The sequence below is a fragment of the Suncus etruscus genome, chromosome 10, assembly GCF_024139225.1.
Source record: "Suncus etruscus isolate mSunEtr1 chromosome 10, mSunEtr1.pri.cur, whole genome shotgun sequence".
Lineage (NCBI taxonomy): Eukaryota > Metazoa > Chordata > Mammalia > Eulipotyphla > Soricidae > Suncus > Suncus etruscus.
The window spans coordinates 61,053,583-61,078,858 of NC_064857.1; the positions used below are offsets into that span (position 1 = coordinate 61,053,583).

The following is a 25,276-nucleotide window of genomic DNA, read 5'->3' on the forward strand; positions in this document are numbered from 1 at the left end:
TGGAATGTCATCTTGTATATAAGACACTTCCGAATGGACAGATGGCCAAGGTCAGTGTTTGCACTTCAACCAATTGCTAATCACACACACACAAAAAAGACAAGAGTCTCCCTGCAGGGCCAATGTTCCTGCACTGGTCAGTCTGTCTGCTTTGTCAATGGAGACCAAAGGGGAAGGATTGACTCTTCCTGCCAGGCTGGGATGATAAAGTTATGGACCCCTGGACTTTGATCCGCATTGGTTCATAGGAACTCAGACCAGGTTTTCTTCAGCTTCCAGATTTCTTTATTCTTAATAGGACTAATATATTTATCACCTTAGTTCATAGGTGTTCTTTACATTATATATGGAGAGATCCAAAAATTATTATTATTATTATTATTATTATTTGGTTTTTGGGTCACATTCAGCAGTGCTCAAGGGTTGCACCTGGCTCTATGCTCAGAACTCGCTCCTGGCAGGCTCGGGGGACCATATGGGATGCCAGGATTCGAACCACAGTCCTTCTGCATGCAAGGCAAACACCTTACCTCCATGCTATCTCTCCACCCCCCAAAATTACTTTTATTGGGAAGATAAGTACAAACTATGTGACTACATAGCAAAATATGCTCCTCAATTGATTCAGAAACAGAGCTGCATCATGGATACAGAAATATTTAGATGGTATTAGAATTTTAATAAATATTAAATAAATATTTTAATTTAATAAATATTAAACCAATATTCACATGTTATTAGAGATTTTAAGGTAATTTCACTGGGCCCTGTACTTTTCCAGTCTAATCAGGTACTAAAATTAACCTGTCAGTAATAATAAGAATGAGAATCTCTTTTTTGATGTGTTACTATTTTTTCTACCTTTGTTTTTGTTCTAGGGCAATGCTCAGCAGTGCTTAGGGACTACTCTCAGCTCTGGGCTCTGGAACCATGAGATGCAAGGAATTGAATCCCGGCCTCCCACATGCAAACCACACACTCAATATATGATGTCTCCAACCCTTCTTTGATGCTTTATTTTTTATTTATTTTGTCTGGGGACTACACCCAGCAGTGCTCAGGGATTATCCTCAGCCCATGTGGTGCTGGAGATGGCAAGTAGCCCCCCTCTTTGCAAAGCAAGCATCAACCCTATGAGTTATTTATCCAGCCCTTCAATGAAGCTTTACTGGGGACTTGATTTACTTTGCATTCTGAGCATTTTCCATGTCTTTTTTTTTTAACCTGATATCACTTTGAGTATCAACACAGCTAGTGATACTTTGAAAATGGAAAAACAGCCAAGACCTCTAGTTTCTACTGGAGTTGCAATAGAAAATACCATGGAAGTGTTACTGAATTTCCTCCTTCTCAAAGAGAGAGATGGTGACATATTTGGAGCCCAGAATCCTAAGGCAGAGAAGGCTGGGAAACTGCTCTTTGTTTCTGGAGTCAATGGACTGTTTAAGCCACTTGGTTCCTGATAATTAAGGAGTCCTGTGGGCAAACGCCACTTACATAAACTTCGCTTCACAGAGAGCACTGATGCCAAAAGCAAAAAGATCAAAATTTATATTTTTTCACAATTTGACAAGGGAAAGAGGGTAGTAAAAAAAGAAGATTTTGCACCACATAGAACCCGTCTAAAAATGGAAAAGGCAACCTATGGAATGTGAGAAAGTTTCTGGAGATGATATGTATAGTTCATACACAAACTATATAAGGAATCAGTCAACTCTAGAGCCCCAAACCTTAGTAATTAGGTTTTAAAATGAGCATAAACTCAGCAGAGTTTTCTAGTAAAGAGAATCACAAGGCCAGTTGATGAGCTGGCAAAGTAATTATTTGGAAATATAAATCAAAATCACAGTGAACTAGTAAGGTAGACCCCTAAGAATGACTATAATTGAAAGGCAATTATGGGGTACATGTCTTTCAATAGCCCCCTCTTATGATTCTTGAATGAGAACCACAAAAAATGACCACTATTGAAAGACAATAGCCCAAGAGGTAAAGCAACTATTTTATCTGCAAGAGGTCAGGGTTCGACCTCTGGCATCTCAGGTTCCTCTGAGCACAGTCATGAGTGACCCTCCAGCAAGGGGGCCAGAAGTATCCTCTGAACTCTGCCAGGCATAGCCAATCATAATTCCCTTTACTGCAAATGACAAGAAATTATTTGGTGAAGGAAATCTGGATATTGTTGACTTAAGAATTTGTAATTTTATGGATATATAATAAGAATGATATTCGTATTATAAGTCCTAACAGAAGGAGGCTGGAGTAATAGAATAGCAGGAGGGCACTTGCCTTGCATGATACCAACTAGGGTTTGACACCTTGGTATCCAATATAGTCCATCAGGAGTGATCCCTGAGCTCAGAGCCAGAAGTAGGCCCTAAGCACAGCTGCTTCTGTTTTATGTATTATATATAATAAATATAAACATAGTTACATATGGGACCAGAGAGATAGTATGGAGGTAGGGCATTTGCCTTGCATGCAGAAAGACGGGGGTTCAAATCCCAGCATCCCATATGGTCCCCTGAGCCTGCCAGGAGCAATTTCTGAGTGTAGAGCCAAGAGTAACCCCTGAGCCTGCCAGGTGTGATCCCCAAACAAAAAACAACTACAACAAAACCCAAAACAAAACATAGTTACATATAAATAGATAGTTAAATATTAACCTATACAAATTTTATATATTAGCATGAATATAAAGTATAAGCATATGTAAATAAGTGTGATGTAACATGCCAAATATGTAAATCCAAATATTAATATATGGATGAATAAAATATAAATGTTTGCTGTATTTATTTCTATCAAATAAAGAAATGTTGTTTTATGTATTTGTAAGAGAATTATTAGTGTTGGAGCTTATACAGACATCTGTATTCAAATCCCCTGCAACATGATTCATATAGTCAAAATATGGAATTTAATTCTGTGGCTATCAATGGAAAAGAAAGATCTAAATTAGACATGGGCACAGTCATACATGAGCATATCATTTGACATGATAACAATATCAACCTGCATAGGTGTATCTGCAGTGACTTGGATGATTCGAGAGCTTTACACTAAGCAAGCCAGTCATAAAGAATGTACTAATGTGTGAAATGAAATAAAAGTCAAATGCAAGATCCCAAGTACACTGGTGGTGACCAGGGTTGGAAAGAAAGTGGAGATGGGAAATGATGAACCAAGGGCAGAGAATGGCCTGTTTGGGGGTGCACAGGCAGCTTGAGAGTCAAAGTCAAGAATGCTATGATGTTTTGCAAATAGATTCTATTTCAAATCTCACTACAAGTAAGAACTAATGCCTCTATGATTGACAAGGTGGAGGCGACTGCTAAGGTGGTAAAAGCTTCCTGGCTATAAGAACTTCTTGCCCTCTCCTGTCTCCTGATCCTCTCTGTGAGGAGGATAAAGGATATTCACTTTGATGGAACCAATTCTTTACTTCTTCCAAAGAAGAGCAATTTACATGTTCCATATTCACATTTGCCACTGCAGGCAGGCAGTCATTCCATTAGTCACATTTGCACCTTCAGAGATTTATACAGCAATTTCAAATTCATGCCAAGCTTTTGGTTTAAGGGGAACATACACAGCAATGCTTAAGGATTACTCCTGGTTTTGATTCAAGAAATACTTGTAGAGGTGCTCTGGGGACCATATGATATGCAGAGGGTTCAAAGCCAGGTTGGCACATTCAAGGCAAGTGTGCTACCTGCTTTGCTATCTATCTCTCAGTTCCATTGTTTGCTTTTCTATGCTGTTATAGCTTAGATATCAGAGTAACTATTGCATCAATTAGATAATTCTAATTGTACAGACTCTTAAAGTAAATACTTGCTTCTTACTTCCCCTTCTTCCTTCCATTTCCTTCTTTCTTTTCATTTCCTGCCTTCCTTCTTTCATCTTTCCTACATATCTATAATACAGAAGAAAATATAGAAGCAGTGGGAAAAGACTCTGTGAAGTGTCATCATACATGTTCTTGTGTTAAGTATATGGTTGTACATGGTTGTTAAGTACATAGTAGTACTCAGTGGAAAATATATGTCCAACTATTAGACTCCAAGTTCAAAGAAAAGCTATAAAACAAATCCTTTGCATTTAACCTGTGTGTGTTGCAAGCAGAGGTCAATATTTTTACCTCGTTGTTAACCCTCAAAACAGTGCATCCTCCATCTTTTTGATGAATTGTTTCCTAAAATAACAATTTCCCCGTGACTCTTTAACCTCTAAGTATTGAAGAGTAAAAAAAAATGCATATTCCCACATTTTTTTAACTAACTAACAGCATTTTAAGGAATAAAAATGCAATCATCTACTTAAACTTGCTATTCCAGACATTTGATATGATCACAGACTCAACCTATGGTCAAATACAGCCACAGGATTGGAATTGTCATTAACAAGAACTACAGGAAGGTGGGGTGAGGTACCATACTCTTTATTCAGGTTATCAGAACAGTTTGCACTCACCTTTTTTCTGCCCTCCAGCAGGGTTGGAAGTTTGAAACAAACTCTGGCTTTTCCCTGGAGTTTAATGAGGGAATTAAGCTTGCATAAGATACCGAATTATTATTTTCTCCTTTATTGCAGGAGTTGTATATAGTCCCTACCAGTTTCCACAGGCTATGAGGTCCCAGCTTATATTCAGTGGAACCCTGAAGATTCTTGGCTCTTTGGTCCCAGTTCAGAAAAGATGCAAAATTGCATGTTTTCTTTGCCTTCCATTGTTTCATTGTTGCATTTCCTGCCCCCAACTTTCACCTTTCAGAAATGTTGGCTGCTCAGACAAAGCACCATTTTGTATCTTGTAGAACAGATTTACTTAATGTTGGAAAAATTCAGTGGGGTTCCTATTCTTGTCCTTCCTCTACACATAAGAAAAGTGAGATTCAGAAGAATCACATATTTGTCCAGGGTTAGCCAGCTAAAAACTAAACCTTGGTTGATGAGCCCAAAATTGGGCTTTTTCATCTTCCCTACACTGGCCCCATTAAGAGCTGAGCCCCTCTAGATCACGTCTCAGTTTTGTTCCAGGAGTTACATTTGGATGCTTCTCTTATATCTCCAAGTAAACTTCCCTTATTTAGAGTAAATGCAATTCCTTATGCAGTTGGAAGAAATACGAAGCACTGTCCCCATAACTGTTATCTGATTTCACCCTAAGGGAACAATACCTAAAACATGATAACCACATTACAATCAGGGCAAGATATCCCTCCAGTAAAGAGAAAGAACAGTCTATCTCCAGAGAGTCCCTCCTTTGATCACAACATGCAAATTACATGTAATATATATGATCTAGTAGACCTTTTATCATACACTCACCATCAAATTCCCCTCCCTCTTCCCTGCCCAACACCTGAGCTGCTCTGTTCCTCGGGACTCTAACTCAGTCTTGTTTAGTCTTGGCTCTTTTCCCCATTTTTCAGGACGAATTTTTGCTCTTTTCTGTTAATTATTCTGTAGAGTTTTCCATACTTGTTCATAATAAAAGTTCTCACTGGTAAAACTAGTTTCTCTCACTCAATAGCTCCTTTTCCTATCTCTCAACAGCCCCTTTCTAGAGTATGCTTTGTGATTGTGTTGGCATCAGGATTGTGATGATATCCATGTTTGTGGATGTTTTTCATTTTTTTATGTGAAGCATAAAAAAAGTATGGAGTCTTAACACCCATTTTTTTCTCAAAAGTTTGTTATAAATTTTAAAGTTTTACTTTGTACATTGAAATCCATAATTTTTTACATTTAAATCATCTGTTTGGATGTGAGATATATCGGTTGAGGTTCATGGGTTTCACCTATGGTTGTCCACATCCCTTTATGAGTAGATTTTGCATCCTCACTGTAAAAATTTGCTAGAAGCCTTTTTTTCTGATATTGGCCTGAATGTTTGCTCCACTGAAGCAACAATATTTCTCCTTGGCTGAACAGCTTCTCTCTGCACACCCCAAAACAATCGCATGGAAGGTGAATCCTAGTGTCTAAATATCATGGGAAACAATTATTTAACACAGCTTTTAAAAATAATTACCGGCATTTCACGTTATTACTCTAGATATTCCATTGCCTCCCTTCCAATAATGCCATCTTGGCTGTCAGACACATTCATTGCTAATCTTTGACATAATAGAAGCTGACACCAACTGATTTCAACAGAGAAATCTATTGTGTTTTTTATGACTCAAATTAGGATTAAGATGCTAGAGAAGATGCTCAAGATGAAGCAACCATAGGGATGAGATCTGTCATTCAAGTTTCTTGATTAAGTCATTATCTGTGACACTTCTTGGCATGTACTTTGTTCGGCACACATGGATCCATCCAGCAGACATTGCTGATAGTTCTCTGAGTTTCATCCACTACAGGGAGGTCTGGCTTCAGGACTGGCCATACTCACTGCCCCTCTTGAATTCCAACAGCAAGACACAGGAAGGGGGATAAATTATTTGCTTGCCTTGTTTTCTTTGGCTGGAATCCACCCAACTGATTCTAGAATAGATTAAGCCTATATTTATCCCTAAAATTTTTTCAAAGAAAGTTATTCATCACTATGATAAACCAAAGAAGGTATTTATTACATGACCCCAGAGCACTCCCAAATTGGGGTAAATGGGTTATAAAACACCTTCATATGTTTCTAAACAAATGAATAGAAATAAGATTCGCATAACTAAATTGTTCAATCACCCTTTGATTATCCTTGCAAATATTTAGGAAGCCTTCTCACTTCAGTATTAGAAATGTTGAAGGGAACAAATCAGGCCTTGTATTACAGAATCTAATGGCAGAGTAGGATAAGAGGAAGAATTGCTCACAGCTGATATTTGAAGGGTTAACTGGATAATCTTTCAGAATTGAAGGTATTAAGATATCAAGGTATCAAGGCACTAAAGTCTTTAGATAATCAAAGTAATGCAAACAAATTTTATGGACAAAGTTCCTGAAAACAAGAAAAAGGACATTCAAGCTGCCAGATGAAGAAAAAAAAATCCCATTGGAAAGGCAGTGATAAAAATGACTGCCTAAATCTCAAAGCAAATAATAACAGGAATGTTTCTTCTTGCTGCTGGAAAATAATAATGCTATCTAAGAGATTATCACTCATGACCAATCACTTCTACATCCATGTCTTTCCAGAATATTTAATGTACTCCCAAATTACATCCATGTCAATCATTATATATATATATATATATATATATATATATATATATATATTCTACACACCCAACGATCAGAGTGTTGTTCAGTAGAGAACAATCACTGAGCCCTCAGCAACTTGGGTTTCTAGAGCAGCACTAGCTACTTCAATATTCCACAACCACCTGCACTGAAATTTAGATAAACTATTTTTCTGCAGGCAAATCTTAGCCTAGCCTGCTCATTCTTAATTTCTTAGCCTGGTGGTCACTTTTGCATAAGCCAAAACTGTGGATATGGATATGGATCTCATCACCTTCCATAATTGCCCTAAATAAAATAAAAAACAAAATCAAAGAATACTTGTTAACACCAGAAATTAATGCAACCACTGCCTTGACCACCATAGACCCAGACCCTTGAAGAATATATATAATTAACTGTGAATTATAGAGATTTTTTCTTTTTAATGAATTCTGAAGCTCTAGTAAGGAAAACTGTTGGAGCATTATTCATAAGTCGCCGAGTCTTCAATTAAGAAAAGTTTAAAAGAATGATTTTCTAATTACTTCGCTGAGAATATACAGCTTAGAAGAAAGACTTCTGAAAGGAACCATATTGTGATTTAAGCACCATGAGGCAAAAACAGAGCTGAGAGAAAAAAAAGAATGATTCAGCCTTTTCGAAAGTTTAAGTTATGTCCCAGCATTGCTTTAGAAGTAAATTCCTTGTCCCATGATGAAGTTCTACTTTGATTCATTAGTGTTCAGATGATATGACACATGATCAACCATCAGCAAAGAAGTTTTATGTGCCCGATTGATTGAATGACTTTGTTTGAGAAATGCAAACTCAGAACTCTCAGCACTAGCAATAATTTTTTCAGAACTACTGACCATAGTTTGAAAGGTCATACTTTTACTGAAACATCCTCATTGTAATGACAATGATGATCAACTTTGAAAAAATTTTCAAAGTATGTCTGTGCTGGTCTCTCAATCAGACCAATGTAGAATGAAGCCAGATGTAGACATTCACAAGAATGGCCTTGTAGATATAGTACAGGAGGTAAGGCATTTACCTCACATGCAGCCAACTCTCATTCAGTCTCTACCAATGCATTGGGTTCCTTCGCCAATCAGTACATAGGAGTCACACCAAAGCACAGAGCCTGGGATAGTTCCAATTCATCTCTAGGTGTGTCCCCATCCTCAAAAGAAACAAGCAATGAGCAAAATGTTATGATATTTATACAAAAAAGCATGAAGAAATGGCAGATATGTTTCTTAAGTGCCCTTCCAACTTAGAAAAAGTTGTTACTGTTGAAATGTAGAGATGGATGGCATCGCGAACATAACTGTGCCAACATATAGTTAATTCAGTTGGTACCAGATATACCAACTTCAGAGTTCTCAATCACTACTAGGTGTGGCCCCAAATAGAATAAAATAAAAAAAAATTGCATGTTCACATTATTATTTGTGGGGGAGCGTTTTCCACACCAGGTTTCCCTGGTGGTTCTTAGGGGTTCAAAATCAAACACATACACACAAACATACACATACACATACACACACACACACACACACACAAAATCCCTTAACTTCCATGTGATAGAAGTCATTGTTTCATATTGGAGTACAGGTGCTGTTACATGATCAGAGAGAATAATAATCGGTCTAGTTGGGTATAGCTCGCCACTTGGCAATACAATATGCACATATTATATATAGCATATAAATAGTAAAGGTATACAAATACATACACACAATCACACTTATGCACATAGAGTAGATTTTCACTCATTATCAATGGGTTCTCAGAAACTGACTTTCAATTTATAAACAGGAGATATAAGAAAAACAGGTGACAGCAGGAACTCAAACAATGTCATTTCCTTCAAGGACATCACCTGAGAATGTCAAAAAGACTAATATTGGGCCGGAGCTCATTGCACAAAATATTTGACATATGCAGATTTATGTGTATCCATATACATATGCATACATGTGACTATTTTGAGGCTTAGTGGATGGCCAGATTTCTCATAATGAGAAAATATATGGATTAAAATAAAACAGAATGCATAAATATTCAAACATGAAAGTACACATATAAATAAGCCCAAAAGTGTGATTAAATAGAAAACAATGTCTTCTCAGTATATTAGGCCAATTTCTACACCCTGCTTAGTCAGGCCAATTTCCCAGAGAAGGTTCACAGATAATGTGGGAGCAGAACCACACTGTTTGTTCCATGTTCTAGACCATCGTACACCATTTTTTTATTTACCAGATCCCTACAAATATCTACTCTATTTCTATCTTACTATGTTTTTTTAAATTTTATTTTATTAAAATAATTGTGATCTACAGTCCTTTATAGTTGAATTTGAGATATACAATGAGTCAGGTCTCTTCCCACCACCAGTGTCAACCTCCCTCCACTAATGGACCCACAGTGGATCCTATACCACTACCACCTTTGCCCCCTTGCCTGCCAGTGTAACAGGTCCCATTGAGTTTAGATTTTTAATGTTCAGATTCCTTAGTTCTATTGTTGTTGACTTTGACCTAGATATTTAGTTCTGTCCTTAATTAGTTCCCCACCAATGCACTGAGACCACTTGGTCCCTGGTCCCCAGCCTTCCTTCCTTCCTTCCTTCCTTCCTTCCTTCCTTCCTTCCTTCCTTCCTTCCTTCCTTCCTTCCTTCCTTCCTTCCTTCCTTCCTTCCTTCCTTCCTTCCTTCCTTCCTTCTTAGTTTTACAAAAAAAAATGCGGGAATATATGGTAAAATAAAATAATCTATGTACCAAGGTTCTATGAAAAAGGCAGGAGCCCCAGTTTAAAATATAAAAGATTAAAAAAATACAATAAGGGGCCCGGAGAGATAGCACAGTGGCGTTTGCCTTGCAAGCAGCCGATCCAGGACCAAAGGTGGTTGGTTTGAATCCCAGTGTCCCATGTGGTCCCCCGTGTCTGCCAGGAGCTATTTCTGAGCAGACAGCCAGGAGTAACCCCTGAACACTGCCGGGTGTGACCAAAAAAAAACAAAAGAAAAATACAATAAAAAATGGGCATGTATGACAAATTTTATTTTTGCATAGTCACAGCAAAATATGGGAACAATAGAAAGGAAAAATCTTTGGCCTGAAAACATGGAGGCCTTATTTATGAAGCGTCCTGGCATAAGATCAACTGCAGGCTCCAGGTATACCAAATTGTCTAACCCCAAAGTCTTTCTCTGTGGTTCCTCTATTTTACTATGTGTTGAAATTCTACTTAGATATTAGACCCTGAACGTTGAAGCCTATTTTCTTTTCTTAAAATACAGCATTATAATTAAAAAAAAAAACAAACAGTGTTTATGGAGTTGAAGAGATAGTATGGGGTTAAAGCCCTTGCCTTACTTGTAGATTGCTGACAATGAGCTCAAAGTCCCTCTACTAGGAGTGATCCCAGAACACAGAACCAGGAGAAAGTCTGAGCACCTAGGTGCATCCCCAAAATTAAAACTTAAAATTAAAAATAAAAATATGTTAATATATTATTATTATTGCATTATTTTTGTATGACTATGGCATTAATATATCATTTTCATCTTAGGTGGCACAATGGCAATGAAGCTAGTAAATGGCCTGGAGAAATAAATGTCAAGTAACTACTCAGTGTGACTTATAATTCCTTTGCTAATAAAATGTTTTGGCCAATTTTACTGAGATGTAATTGACAAATAACACCAGATGCTTTAAAAGTGGACAACAGAGTGATGTGACCTTGTATGTATTGTGAAGTGATCACCATGTGTTTTGCTCACACCTTTTAAACCTCACAGTTACATTTTTTTCACGTGACAACTTTTAAGATCTATTTGAAGTGTGCACCATTTGGCTTCTCTTTTCCCTTTCCTCCAAGTCCCACCCACAGAAGGACTTCTGCGATATAAATATCTTCCATTGAGTGAATGATGTTAAGCTTTCCAGGGAGGCAGCAATTAAAGAAAGCACATTTATTTTGAACAGTATACAGAACTGGGTTGCTTCCTCTTCACAGATTTTGCAAAATTGAAGTAGAGAGAACACTGAACCTCAAAGTTATAAACCCTAGATTTGCTCATACACATTCACGTACAGAATTCTACTCGGTCGTTCTAACTCTGGATGACTTGCCTTAATTTTTTTGATTTTTAATGTATATACACAACATGGATAAAATTAAATATAATTACAAGAGCATGCTGGAAGAATGTTATACTATAGTGTATGTGAAACTTTATTATAATATATAAAATATATGGTATGCCTTAGCAACATAATTCTATTATGATTAAGAAGTCTTAAATGAAAGAAATATTTATTCTCTCAATCCTATCAATATAAGGTTAAATTATTACCCATCTTTTGTACTGAATTTAGTGAAACAGACAAAATGCTTTGAACACCTTCAAAAATTATGGCACCCACAGACATTGGTTTCAAATGACATAAAACAAAACAATGGTTTACTTCATCATGAATTTGTTTTTGGCTAATATCTAAACATATATTCTTATCCCATCAATTTTGATTGTCGGAAAAAGTGTTACAATATTGAAATGAATTACTCATGAGATAATCCTGTGTTATCTGTTAAAACAAAACAAGCAGAGGTTCATGTAGAAAGTTAATGGTAATATTCCCTACCTAGAAATTTTCAGCACTCTGAACTAAATTAGCAGAGCTTGAAGAAAAAAAATGTCTATTAGGAAAAAAATGATGAAAAAGTAAACAGGATACCAAAGAATAAAGGATGCTCAGGGTTAAAAAAAATTATCCCATTTGATAGAAATTACTTGTCTTAAAACTAGCCCTTCAATCTAAAGATTATTTATATAAGGTGAAATGTCATACTTTTTTTTTGGTTTATTATTTTGAGGCCACACCCAGTGAAGCTCAGGGGTTACTCCTGGTTATGCACTCAGAAATCGATCTGGCTTGGGGAACCATATGGGACAATAAGGGATCAATCAAACCACGGTCCATCCTAGGTTAGTACGTGTAAGGGAAATGCCCTACCACTGTGCCACCACTCCAGCCCCAAAATGTCATACATTTTTAACCTTGTTTTTATTGCTTTTTATCTTCAATATATTCTAAAATGAAATGCATGTACAAAGAAACAGATGAAAGAGGTGAAGATTTAGTAACATTCCACAATTGTGACATGGCATCTTGTCAGTAAACTTTATAGCAAATAAACAGCCATAGTACCTATGTTGAATCCTCAGCTTGGAGATCAAATGATTTTCCTTTTGTTGTTTAATCCTGATTCAAAAATCAGCCATTATTGAATACATTGGAAATAGCAAGGAATTTGGGGGTGCAAATCTCTTTGACCAGCCTATAATTATTCCCTTCAAAATTTACTTTGGTCAGCTAAAAAATTTCCCTAAATGTTCAAAGTAATCTTTGTTCCCTGAGTGAAGGAAATACTATATTTTACAGATTCTCTTGCCAGTTATCCTGTACAAATCTATCAAGATAAAAGCTGAGATGTGAATTCTCGAATCTCAGCTTACTAAGAGCATCTGTCTCCCAAGCATTTCAGAGGTAGCTCCAATTAATATCAAAATCCAGCAAAATGGGAGATTGTTCCAGTTCAGATAACTTTTATTTCTTTGCTTTTGGTTTAAAGTTTTGATAATTCAAAGAACATTAGGCTCATCCATATGCATACCAAGGGAGTTTTTAAAAAGGAAAAAAATCTCACTGATGTAGATAACTTTCTAAAAATAACTGACATGAAGTTGTAAATAAACTAATATACAAAGGTTGAATAGAAGACATAGAAAATATTTCTATTTTAAAATTCTAAGGCATCTGTAGAACACATATAGGTAAATATAAAAAAGTGACTTACATACAAAGTTTTAAACATAAATTCTTATGTAACCATAAATAAACATCTAAGAAAAAAGCAAAAAAGTTCATGTAATATATATTTATACACTCCCAATATAAATGTCATGAGAAAGAAAAAATATAAGTAATATCCAAGAAACAGGATATTCATGAATAAAGATTCACAGACCCCATTACAAGTGTTCATATCTTCCCCCAAAGCTTCCATATCTTAAATCTATAAATTTAAATCATATCTACAGTGACCTTGAAAGATCTCTTGAGCTTCTGAATGCTTAAAATTGTTATTCAAATATCTTATTTAAAATATATCTGTGGAATTTAGTTCTTGGCAATTGGCAAATCTTATTATAAAAGATTTCACTTTTCTTCATAAAACAGTTTCCAGAGAAAAATTTAAACATTGTAAAGAGCCCCAAACTATGCAAATGCACCCTCAAATTTCCAATTTGTAACTATGAGTGATCTTTTACAAAGCAGAAAACTTTCATAAAGCTCCTTTATAAAAATCCACTCTTCCATCATCATCAGAGAATGTTTGGTAAAGGACAGGAAAACTTAGTATTTTATAGGAAGATCAATAACCAAGCCAAGCAGGAAGATGTTTCATACTTTTATCAAAAGAGAATCAACAAGTAGATGAATCCAGAGTAAATGATTCAAACAAATAGATGCACTAAAAAAGAGAAAATTATGAATAGAAATTTAGCTTAGAAAGCTGGTTCATCAAAGGTTGTATATTTTTGTATATTTTTCTGTACCATTCCAGTCAAACAGTGACAACGTAACTTTCTGATCCAATGAATACATGTATTATTGATTGGGGGTGTTTATTATCTTTATAAATCCTATACATTTGAGAACAACTTTATACTACTATACAATTGAACCTCACTAGACTTGTAAATTATTTTTAATGACCTTTATTTAGTACAACATGCTCTAGAAGATTTATATACACAGACACGTACATACTTCTAATATATTAGGCATGCTCACTGGAAAGTATTTTTTAATGATTATTTTTAAGCATCCTATCCTCAGATAATCAATGATACCCAAATTTCAATATCAATAAATCCCTCATCTAAATTGGAGTAGAAAACTGGGTCTGGCAGAAAGAGTGAAGGTCTATTTGTACAAGATGTGAACTTAAAAATATGTTGTAATGTGTTTAATACATTGCTGAGTCAGAATTGGTACTCTCCTGTGCTGCCCAAGAGAGGACTATAGGAACCCCCATTTATGGAGCTTCTGTAAATGCCTAGGAACCTGGTTTTACCCAGTGGTCAGGAGTCAGCATATTTTCCCAAAGTGGAGACTGCTACAATGACTACAAGATACTCTCCCTCCCTCAAAATAACTCTCCCTGTCAGTAAAGGGTGTACTGAGAGCAAAGTGAAAAAGACTATAAGAAACCATGGTAAAGCAGTTCATATCCCCACTAGGGATAGTGGATGAAGACTATAATCCCCAGGAGTCAATTAGTAAAATGCCCCATATGTCCTTTCTAAAAAGAAATTCAGAATAGAAATGATTAGGATGTTTAAAAAGCTCAAAGAATTAATGGAATGATTCACCAGAGGATGAACACAAGAGGATATGAGAACAGAAATGAGAAAGTTACAAACAGAAATGACAAAACTGGAAAAACTTGATAGGTAAAATGAAAAACTCACTGGAAGACTTTGCCAGCAGAGTAACAGCTGCTAAGGACAGAATCAGTGAGCTCAAAAACGAGATATGCAAAACCTCCAGGCAACAAAAGAAGATGGGAAAATGCCTCAAAATGAAAGAATAGATGACAAGAAAACTTTGGAAAGAATTCAAGAGGATCAACATAAGATTCATTGGTGTTTAAGAGGGCCAGAGAAGTAACATTTAACACAGCAATGCTGAGAAGTTCCCAGAGCTAGAGAGCTCATGCACCCAAATCTAGGATAGGTGAAAGGTACTAGCTAAAAGAAATCCAAATAAGACATAACCTAATCAGAATGTCAAAAACAATAAAGAGAGACTAAAAGCAAGATTAAGAAAAGGAAATGTATGCAAAGGGAGTCCTTATGATTTATAGCAGATTTTCCAAACAAAACCCTTTGTAATTGGTAAGATATTGTAAAGAAAACCTCTATGAAGATCTCACCAATTATACTTTACCCAACCCTACTATCTATGAGTTGAAGGTACAATACACAACTTCATGGATAAGCAACAATGCAGGAACTTTATAGTCTCAAAACCATCTTTACAAGAACTAAAAGACTATTTTAAGATAAGACAAATCCCAAAATCATGCCAGACTCCTGAAGAAAGAGGGCACAAAATTCCATGATAATAATCTCTCTCAATGTTAATGGTTTAAATGTATCATTTAAGAGATGCAGAGATGCAGGATGAATTGGAAAATTGAACCCAATATTCTGCTGTCTGCAAGAAACACATTTGAATAGTCAGAGCAAACAAAGACTCAAGTCAAAAATTGGAAGAAAATTAATTAGCAAACAACTCCCTCAAAAATGCAGGGATTTCCATAGTAGTTTTAGAGGACACAGACTTCAGGTTGCAAAGGGTTATAAGAGACAGTGAGGTCATTTCTTAATGATCAGACAATTTGTACATCAAGAAGAATTCACACTCCTAAACATATATGCACCTAACAAGGTACCAGCAAAATACTGAACACACTGCTAATAGACTTGAAGACACTGATAACAACATAACAGTAGTTGACTTCCACAACTTTCTGTAACCTCTTAAAAGATCAAATTAACTCTCAGCAAACACACACACACACACACATACACAGAGTCACACATAAATATAATTTTTGCTTATTCAAAAAACTAAATACAAATTCTTTCTTTTCTTTTCTTTTCTTTTTTTTTGGGGGGGGGGGTAGGGGGAGTGGCAGCAGGGGTTACTCCTGGCTCTGTGCTCAGAAATCACTCTGGCAAAAATCATATGGGATATGGGGATTCGAACCACCATAGGTCCTGAGTCAGCACCTTGCAAGGCAAGCGCCTTACCGCTGTGCTATCTCAATGACCCCTAAATACACATTCTTCTCCAATACATACGGGATATTCTCCAAGACAGACCACAAACTGGGACACAAAACATAAACGGATCAGAATTTTTTTAAAATAATAATATAATTGACCTAACAATAAGTTTAAACTTATTTGAATTGTAGACTAGTAAAATTTGTACAGTCCCATGGATCAGATGCTGATTCTGTTGTTGGCATTGATGTTGATGATAGGAATTCATAATGCTAACTTTCTATTTTCTCTTAAGTATAGTCAACAATCCAGGAATATATTTTTTAACAGTTTTATAGACAGTGATGTTAGTTCATTGGCAAATCAAGTACAAACTGGTCATCTTGCAGTATCTATTTGTTGCTTAAATCATCAGCAGTGAGGAAAAATAATTCAGGCTAAGAGGTAAATAATGTTGGCCAATGTCCTTTTGTTTTATTTATCTTGCTGTTTTTAGGTACCTTTTAAAAAATGACTGGCCATCATGACACCACGTCAGGCAATAGAAACTAACCTGTTCTAAGGGCTTTGATATCCTGCAAAATTACATTATATTCAGTGATGCACTAGAATTTAAAAATAATTGAATTTAAAATATTAAAAAATTTAAATTAAAATAAAAAAATTGAAATCCTGAATCCAGCATCACTTGAATTTAAAAACATGAATTTAATGGTATAAGATACTTCTAATGTCTTCAAATTTTACCATTTTAGTGATTTAATAAACTATTCTCAAGAGGAAGAGTTAAAAAGCTCGAGGAAAAATGCGTCTAGATTTTTTTTTAAATATTCTCCAAAATAGGGGCCGGAGAGATAGCATGGAGGTAGAATGTTTGCCTTGCATGCAGAAGGACGTTGGTTCAAATCCCGGCATCCCATATGGGGTCCCCCGTGCCTGCCAGGGGTGATTTCTGAGCATAGAGCCAGGAGTAACCCCTGAGCGCTGCCAGGTGTGACCCAAAAACCAAATACACACACACACACACACACACACACACACACACACACATTTCTCCAAAACAAAAAAAAAATAGTCAAAGTAAAATTCAAAACAAACATTCAAAAGGCTTTAACAGTTTTGCCCAAATTATAGACCAAGGAACTGATTTCCAAATGCTGGTCTTAGAGCTGGTGCTGGTTGGCACATATGAAAGGCTGAAAACAACTATATACCTAGAGGGTATTAATATGTGGGTCTGGGGACCAGTGAGTAGGCAGGGTCACAGTTTTCAGGGTCTCCTGGATTGAACCCCATAGATCTAAGGAAACTGCCTCAAGAGCTGTTACTAGCTTCTCTAAAATGACACATGGCAAAGTCCCTTTCAACCACTTCCAACCCGAGTGCCTTAGGAAGAACTTTTGTAAGGCTTATTCACGGTTAGGAGTAGGTAGGAAATGCTCATTAGTTGGGCAGACAGAGCACAGTAGAACATTCAATCTCAACATAGATTTTCATGTCAGAAATAACTTATTTTTTAGTCCCAGGCATACTCTCCCTCCAGACCATTCTCAAATTTGGTTTTTGAAAGCATGAATTTTGAGCAAGGCACATCAAATATCTGTGCATTGCTCACTCACAGACTTTCCATTTAAACTTGGTTTTTGAACTTTGTTTTTATCGGGTAAACCCCAAAAAGAAAATTTTGAATGGAAAATATTTTATTTGGAAATCTGTCATCATTTTGAGCCCATCCAGCTAGAAATATATTGCTCTGGAAATGAAATATTAATGTTGAAAAAATTCTAAGCTGCTACATTTTCACTTTTAAGGCCCACACTCTCCTTTTTTTAGGCCTGGAGTTTACTAGTTTGTGGCACCTAACTAATATTTCTTGTTTCAAAGACTGCTGGGTGAACTTTTGTTCATTTGCTGATCCATTTGGCATTTGAATTCAGCCTTATGAATACTAGAAAATTCCATATAGGAAAAGTCTCAAAAGTTTTCTAGAACAAGTCCTATTCTTCCAAACAGCCAAGGTTTAGTTAGCTCTGTATTTTGACTTAATGTTTCAAGAATGCCAAACCCTGACTCCACATCTCTCACGAAGAAAGGGAAAAGACAATCTTTGAGTTTCAGGACAAGTTTTTACAGTTTTGTTTGGATTGGGGGGTAGTCTGTAATCTGAACTCCTGGAGGTTCTGGCCCAATTTCGGGGTCTCCGGGGTGCATATGATCTATAAGACTTTTGCAAGACTACTCACTCGATATGAGTGCCAGTCCCTGCACTTTTCTAGGATGCCAACCTAGAACTAGGCGGCAGGTCCAGTCTTCCTGTGGCATGAAATCCTGGAAAGTCTCTGTAGGGAGGAGACAGCTCTCCCAGGGACCCGACATGGTGCTTAAAGAGGAGGGTCTCAGGGTTCCCTCACCCCCTTGGTCTTTGGCTTCTTCTCAGAGACTCAGAGACAGCAGAAACACAAACATCTGGCTCTCCGAGTGGGGACTTTCAATCATCCAAGCTGACAACTGGGGGAGAAAGTGTCAGACAACCTCGGCGATTGCCAAGACCCCGGAAGGGTAGGGAGGGATCAGCAGAAACCCCGAGGGGGGGGGGGGCAAAGCGCCCAAAAGGGCAAATTCCCAGAACGACGCTGCACTTGTGTCCCGCGTGGCTGCGGGGACAGAAGGGGCCGCTGTGCCCCGCAGCAAGAACCGCGGTTCCAGTAGCTTCTCCCCGAAAAAAAGGTACTTTGTCCAATCCGAGCAGTTCCTGGAACCTGAGGGGTGCAGAGGGTGCAGGGTGAAGGGTGCAGGGGGGCGATATTGGAGACTGCCTGCAGCCAAGGCCCAGAGAGGTGCAGAAGCGCACTCAGGCGCCAACCTGGAAAGGGGGCCGTGCGGTCCCCCCATTTCTTCGGATCTTAAGTTCTAGGAGCGTGCGTCAGTGTCCTTGGCGTTTCAGGCTGCTTCTAAAGTGAACTGAGCAGAGACACCGCGGGCCCCCTTTTCTGCTTTTCGGTCGCACCTTCCAACTCCCCACAAAGCTGGACTTGGTGCAGGGGCGCCATGCTTCTTGAAGGAACTCTGTCCTCCCGCCCCTCGATTTTCTCAAGGCGCATTTGGGATTCCTTGAAGGTCCATTTGGTGTCAAGGAGGATGTTCTCCTGGCCCCACCTGCTCTCCGGAAGTCCCCAAGCCTCCTTAGGAGGCTTCATCCATCAGGGAGAACAAGAAACCTTCGCCATCCAGGTCCCCTTTTACTTCCTCCACCCCGCATTCTCGGAGCTGCGCCGAGCTGCTAAGTTGGGGTGCAGAAGGGGGTGAGCCCAAGGGAATCTGGGGGAACAGGCACCTTGGCCTTCAGATTCTGGGTCAGGGGAGTTTGCCCTCTCCGGAGCCCTCTAGTTCCACCGCGCGCTCCTGGGGGGGGGTCCCCTTTGCCCCCACATAGGCGGGATCTGGCCATTCAGGGAATCGGGTACCCCTTCCACATCTCAACCAAGTTCCCAGGCCAGTCCTCTAGGACAGTCCGCGCTTCCTTTCACCCCCGTGTCTGCTAACTGAAGCTGAGAACACCCTGGGAGTGGGTGCGGCGGCTATGAGGTGGGATGGGGCTGGGGGGGGGGGGGGGGACCCGGGACGCCTCTCCCAAGTCCTGCGGCGCTGCTTTCAAGAAAGGAAAGTCAGGAACGGTTTCCGTCAACTTGGCCGAGCCAACACACACACACACACACACACACACACACACACACACACACACACACACACACACACACCTGCCTGCACGGGGCGCGGGGACACCTGTCCGGGCACACCCAGTGCCCGGGTGCTCCGCGGCCACCCATCCCCTGGCTCAAGGAAAGTCGCTACCAGGAGCCAACCGAGACGCGCGGCGTCCTGCGGGCATCCGGGAGCATCTGGAGCCAGGCAGGGCTGGATCGGGGTTTGGATCGCGGGGACCTCTCGAAAGGTGATTCTCAGCACAGAAACACGCGTGGGCACATACGCACAACACACACACTCATGAGCTTGGCTCCCAGCGCGCGGGGTCCCCCGAAAGGCGCACTTTGGAGAGAAAACCTTGGGGGCGCGCTCCGCCAAGCCCTCCTCGACCCTGGCTTCCACTCTGGGGCACCTTCGTTGGCCACTGACAGCCAGTCCGGGTCGCCTGACTTCCCCTCTTTGGGGTCCAAAGCCATCCACCACAAGGCGCGCGCTCCGATGGACAGCACCCGGGCGTTCGCTCGCTCCCTCGCTGCGCCCCGGGCAGGTCTTGCAGGGCGCCCCCAGCTCGCACCCCACGCGACCCCCACAAAGCAGGTGTGAGCCCCGCTGTGGGCTCCTTCGGCGAGCTGCCCCCCCCCCCCCGGATTTTTTTTCTTTTTTTGTGCCCCGGCCCTCCCTCCTCCCTCCTCCCCTGCTCCTCCTCCTCCTCCTCCACTCCCCCCAAAAACCCAGCCTCGCCAAGGGAAGGGGCGCCCGGGCAGGAGCCGGCCGCGGAGCCACTCACCCCCAGCTTCCTGCTGCGGATTTTCACGTAGCCCTGCTTGACTATGTCGTTAAAGTTGGAGGCCATGGCCAGCGCTCCGGGGCCGCTGCGCCCCGCGATCGATCGGCGTCCCCAAGCCCGCCAGTCGCCGTCGCCGTCGCCGCCCGCTCTGCTCCCGAGCCGGCGCCGCCGGGGACGCGGGGAGGGTGGCGGGGCGGCTGAGGATGGATCAGAGGCTTAGGGCGGCCCGGAGCCGGATGCGGGGTCCCCACCTGCGCCCCGCGCCGCCGCCCCCTCCGGCACCCCCGGGGCTGGCGCCTCTCCGGGCGGCGCGCAGCTGGCCGGACCCGAGCGCACCGGCGCGGCTCCCGGCGCGGGGGAAGGGAGCGCGGGGGGCGGGGAGGCGCGGGAGGGGGGCGGGCCAGACGCTCGCCAGACGCGCCCCAACCCCGGCAGCGACACCCCCACCCCGCACCCCACCTCCCATCTGCACGCGCCCGGGCGCAGACGATGCCCGAGCACCGCCAGCTCCTCCCGGCCGCGCGCGGAGTTCATGGCCCCGACTTGAATGGACCTTGGGGGACCAGGCGCGGGGGAGGCCGGAGATGGGGGACCCAGACCGGGCGGGCTGGCCTCGGCCGCTGGCATCATGGACAGTTTCTCCCGTGGTACCCACTCCCCACGCAGGCCTTTGCCCCGTTTGCAAGTGCGGAGCCCCGCCGAGCCCTTCCCGGCGCACACAAAGAGACCCACCGTGCGCATGTGTTGATCCCCCACGCGGCCAGGGGCGCCCCAGTCTGCCCGGTCCCGACACCCCCAACCCTCAGCCGTGGCGGACCCTGGAGCCCCAGGAGGGATGCGCGCCTCTGACTTAAGCAGACTCCCAGGATAGGATCAGTGGGTGCCTTTGCCTATCCTCGGGCCGAGGCACACCCCACACCCCAGCTCTTGCCGTTGGTGAGGGCAAAATCGTGCGTGGAAATGTTCAACTAGGAAAAAGCAAAATAACAAAAACAAAGCAAGACCAACTTTGCCCGCTCTCGGTTGGAATGCCTGGCATTGGGCAAAGTGGGCTGTTTTTCTATAGGAAGGGAATTGTAATCAGATTTTTTTTTTAAATTCCATCATCCTCAGAAATTCCGAGAGAGAGAGAGAGAGAGAGAGAGAGAGAGAGAGAGAGAGAGAGAGAGAGAGAGAGAGAGAATCAGAGAGACAGAGACACAGAGACAGAGACACAGAGAGACAGAGACACAGAGACAGAGACACAGAGACAGAGACACAGAGAGACAGAGACAGGGAGAGACAGACAGAAAGAGACAGAGAGAGACAGAGAGAGATTGAATGTTACAGGCAATCTGTATGGATCTTGGATCCAGGCAATGATCCAAAATCCGTTCCTAAGTAGGGAATCCAAGTAAGTAGGGATGTTCCTAATATTTTTTTTGTAAGGTGTAAATATTGAAATTAACCTCAGATTTTGTCTTTTTATTACGATTCTTCACTACAAGTTCAGGAGATAGTGTTTATTTCTGCTCAGAGTACGACGCAGTGTCATTGTTTCCCCCCTGCTTTTTAGTTCAAATGTTTTTATAATATTAAAAGAGAAATGAAGTGATTTGATTGAAAGGAAAAAGAAAGCTTGGAAAATAGAATGTCATACTAAAAAGATCAAAAGTCACCAAAAGCATTGGGAAGGCCGTGAGGGATTCTTTTCCTCATCACTTACAAGAATGTCCACTCGTATCCATGGGGAACATGCTGGGTTTCTGCGGCCTGCAGAGGACCAGAAGCTGCAGGACATTCTCAGAATCACAGGCCTCTCTCTGGAACCCAGTTAAGCTCTGGCCTTCCCAGAAAAACTGGCAGCAACTCCAGATTAACTCGGACTGGGTCCCCTCCTCCAAGCACTTGGAACACAATATCTTCCACGCACCTGTTACTATTGCTTTGCGGGGTGGGGGGTTTCTGGGGGAGAGGGCACCAGGTGATGCTCAGGGGTTACTTCTGGCTATGCTCTCAGAAATCGCTCCTGGCTTGGGGGACCATATAGGATGCCCAGGGATTGAACCGAGGTCTGTCCTAGGTTAGCCGTGTGCAAGGCAAATACCCTACCACTTGTGCCAGCTCTCCAGCCCCTCTCCTGTTACTGAATACTTAAACATACTATTTCTTTTTTTTTTGGGGGGGGGGGCACACCCGGTAACACTCAGGGGTTACTCCTGGCTATGTGCTCAGAAGTTGCTCCTGGCTTGGGGGACCATATGGGACACCGGGGGATCGAACCGCGGTCGGTCCAAGGCTAGCGCAGGCAAGGCAGGCACCTTACCTTTAGCGCCACCACCCGGCCCAATATTTCTTATACTATCTAGTATTTCTCCTTTTTTTTTTTTTTGGTACAAAGAATGATTTTAATTTGCATGTGCTGCAAATCTATTATTTTCTTCATTCTTCTTTGCAAACCAGTGTATGAAGCTAAGGGCATTTCTGTTTCATCGCAGAGGAAACTGAGCCTCAGAATTCGGTAAATTGCACAGTCCTCATTTTCGAAACTGTTGTGAGCTTGGAATAATGTCTATTGTCACTGACTTTTATCATCGTTTTCTCTAAAACACCACACATGCTATCCATAAAAAAAACGTTGAAGTCAGAGATTAACTTAGGCTATGCAACCATTTCAGTTCTTCCCTAAAGGCCAGTTGTGCTTGGTAAACAGCTTTTCATAACTATGGAAGGCTGGAAACGTTCACAGCACCTTTATGTAATTTAAATATCCCCCTAAATTTGCTTCTGTATTTCTCTTATTGTATCAACATTCACTATTCACTGTGATCACCTAAATTCCAAGCTTGCTGTCCATATGGAATGCAAGAGAAATTTAAGTATCTTTTCTCTTACCCTGTTCATCCTCTTTCTTCTCCCCTCCTCTTCTTCTTCATCCTCCTCCCTGTTCTAAGCCTGCTCTTCTCCTCTTACTCTTCCAACTTCTCCTCTTCTTTCCCCTCCTCTTCTCCCTCCTCCTCCTCCTCCTCCTCCTTATGGTTCTCCTCCTCCTTTTTCTCTTCTTTCTTCTGTTTCTCCTCCTCCCCTTCTTCTTCCTCCTCCTATTCTTCTCTCCTCTCCTTCCTTACCCTCCTCCCTGACTTATGCCTACTCTCTGCTCCTCTTCCCCATCCTTCAAGTTTCACCTCAAGTTTCACCTTCTCCTTGTCTTCTTCTTCTTCTTCTTCTTCTTCTTCTTCTTCTTCTTCTTCTTCTTCTTCTTCTTCTTCTTCTTCTTCTTCTAATTCTTCTAATTCTTCTAATTTTTCTTCTTCTTCTTCTAATTCTTCTAATTTTTCTTCTTTTTCTAATTCTTCTTCATCTTCTTTTCCTCCTCCTCCTCCTCCTCCACCTCCTCCTCCTCCTCTCCTCCTCCTTTTCCTCCTCATCTCCCCATTCCCCCATCCTTCTGTTTCTTCTCCTCTTCTCTTTTACTCCTCTCCCCTTTTCTCCCTCCTGTTTCTCCTTCAGTTTCTCCTCCTTATCCTCCTCCTCCTCTTCTTCCACTCTTCCTTCTCTAATTTGTTCTTTTCTTGTTCTTCTCCCTTCTTTTTTGTTCTTGTTCCTTTACTTCTTCATCTTATTCATCTTATAAAGGGGACAAAAAATTGGTACATGGTTCCAGTATTAGCCTGATCCAGACATTATAAAATTTTGCATAACCTTCCATCTTATGGATTTTTGCAGCCCCATAAGAGCATTGCTTATATACATAATTTAACATGGTGATGCAGAATTTTAACTTTTCAGTTTGCTTTTATTTCTGAATTAACTTTTTTTTTACAAGACTTAAACTTTTCAAAACAAAATCAATGTTTGCCTTTTCTAACTAAAATATTGCCAATAAAATTAATTTCTTAGGAAAAAAACAAGGAATATGTTTGATACTTAATTTTTTTCTGGACATTTGTATTTTTCAGACAATTGAATTGGTACCCCCCCCTCAAAAAAAAAGCCTTTGTCAAGAATAGATCTGTGTGTATATCTGATAGATTTTATCCTCAAGGTCATTATTCTTTGGGTGTTTGAATTTTCCCATCTTTGACCAGAAGGAACAGCTTGAACTGGCATTTTTATCAGCCAACCATGGACCTTTATAGCCCTGTTGAGATCAATCACAAGATATCCCAGGCTCATCTTATATGTGTCCAACTCCACAATTCATTATTTCTCCTAGGAACCTTTGTTACATTTAATGGACAATGAAGCCCAGATCTTATAATTTGATATAAAGGTGGTATTTTGAGGATTATTGTTTTGTTTAAATTTTGCTTTGGTTTTCATGTTTTACAAAGAAAAGAAAATCTTTCATTTTAGAAATATGTAAAGAGACAGCTCTCCATTTTATGAAGCTTTCCTCGTCAATTCCATCTTGACATATGGCTTATTTATGGATGGCTTGTTTTCTTTTGAGAGTTTCATTACATAAAATATTCACCTGTTTCTATAGTAGTAAGCAAGGCACATGGATAGATAGGGCCCATGTTTCTACCTCCCTCTCTATATTTTATTGCATTTTATTTTGGGATTTTTATTTAGTATTATGATTAGATATTTTTGGAGTTACCCCTTCATGTTTCACTTTGACAAGATTTAAGAAAAACATATATACTCTTTTTTTAATACACAACATAATAAGCAACAAGAGACAGCATGGACACTTATAATGCATAAAACAACAGCATAGTATTTATGTTTGTTTTGGGGGAGGTGGATCC

At 40.5% G+C, this 25,276-nt stretch overlaps 1 protein-coding gene across 1 annotated transcript in view; it reads right to left on the minus strand.

The window, feature by feature from the left end:
• DOK6 (docking protein 6) overlaps positions 1–20,871 on the minus strand; it is a 463,681-nt gene extending 442,810 nt beyond the window's left edge. The window contains exon 1 of the mRNA XM_049782401.1: positions 20,541–20,871. Within this exon, the coding sequence (XP_049638358.1) occupies positions 20,541–20,606 (66 nt within the window). The 5' untranslated portion in view covers positions 20,607–20,871. The remainder of the gene's footprint in view (positions 1–20,540) is intronic.
• Between the last annotated feature and the right edge of the window lie 4,405 nt (positions 20,872–25,276).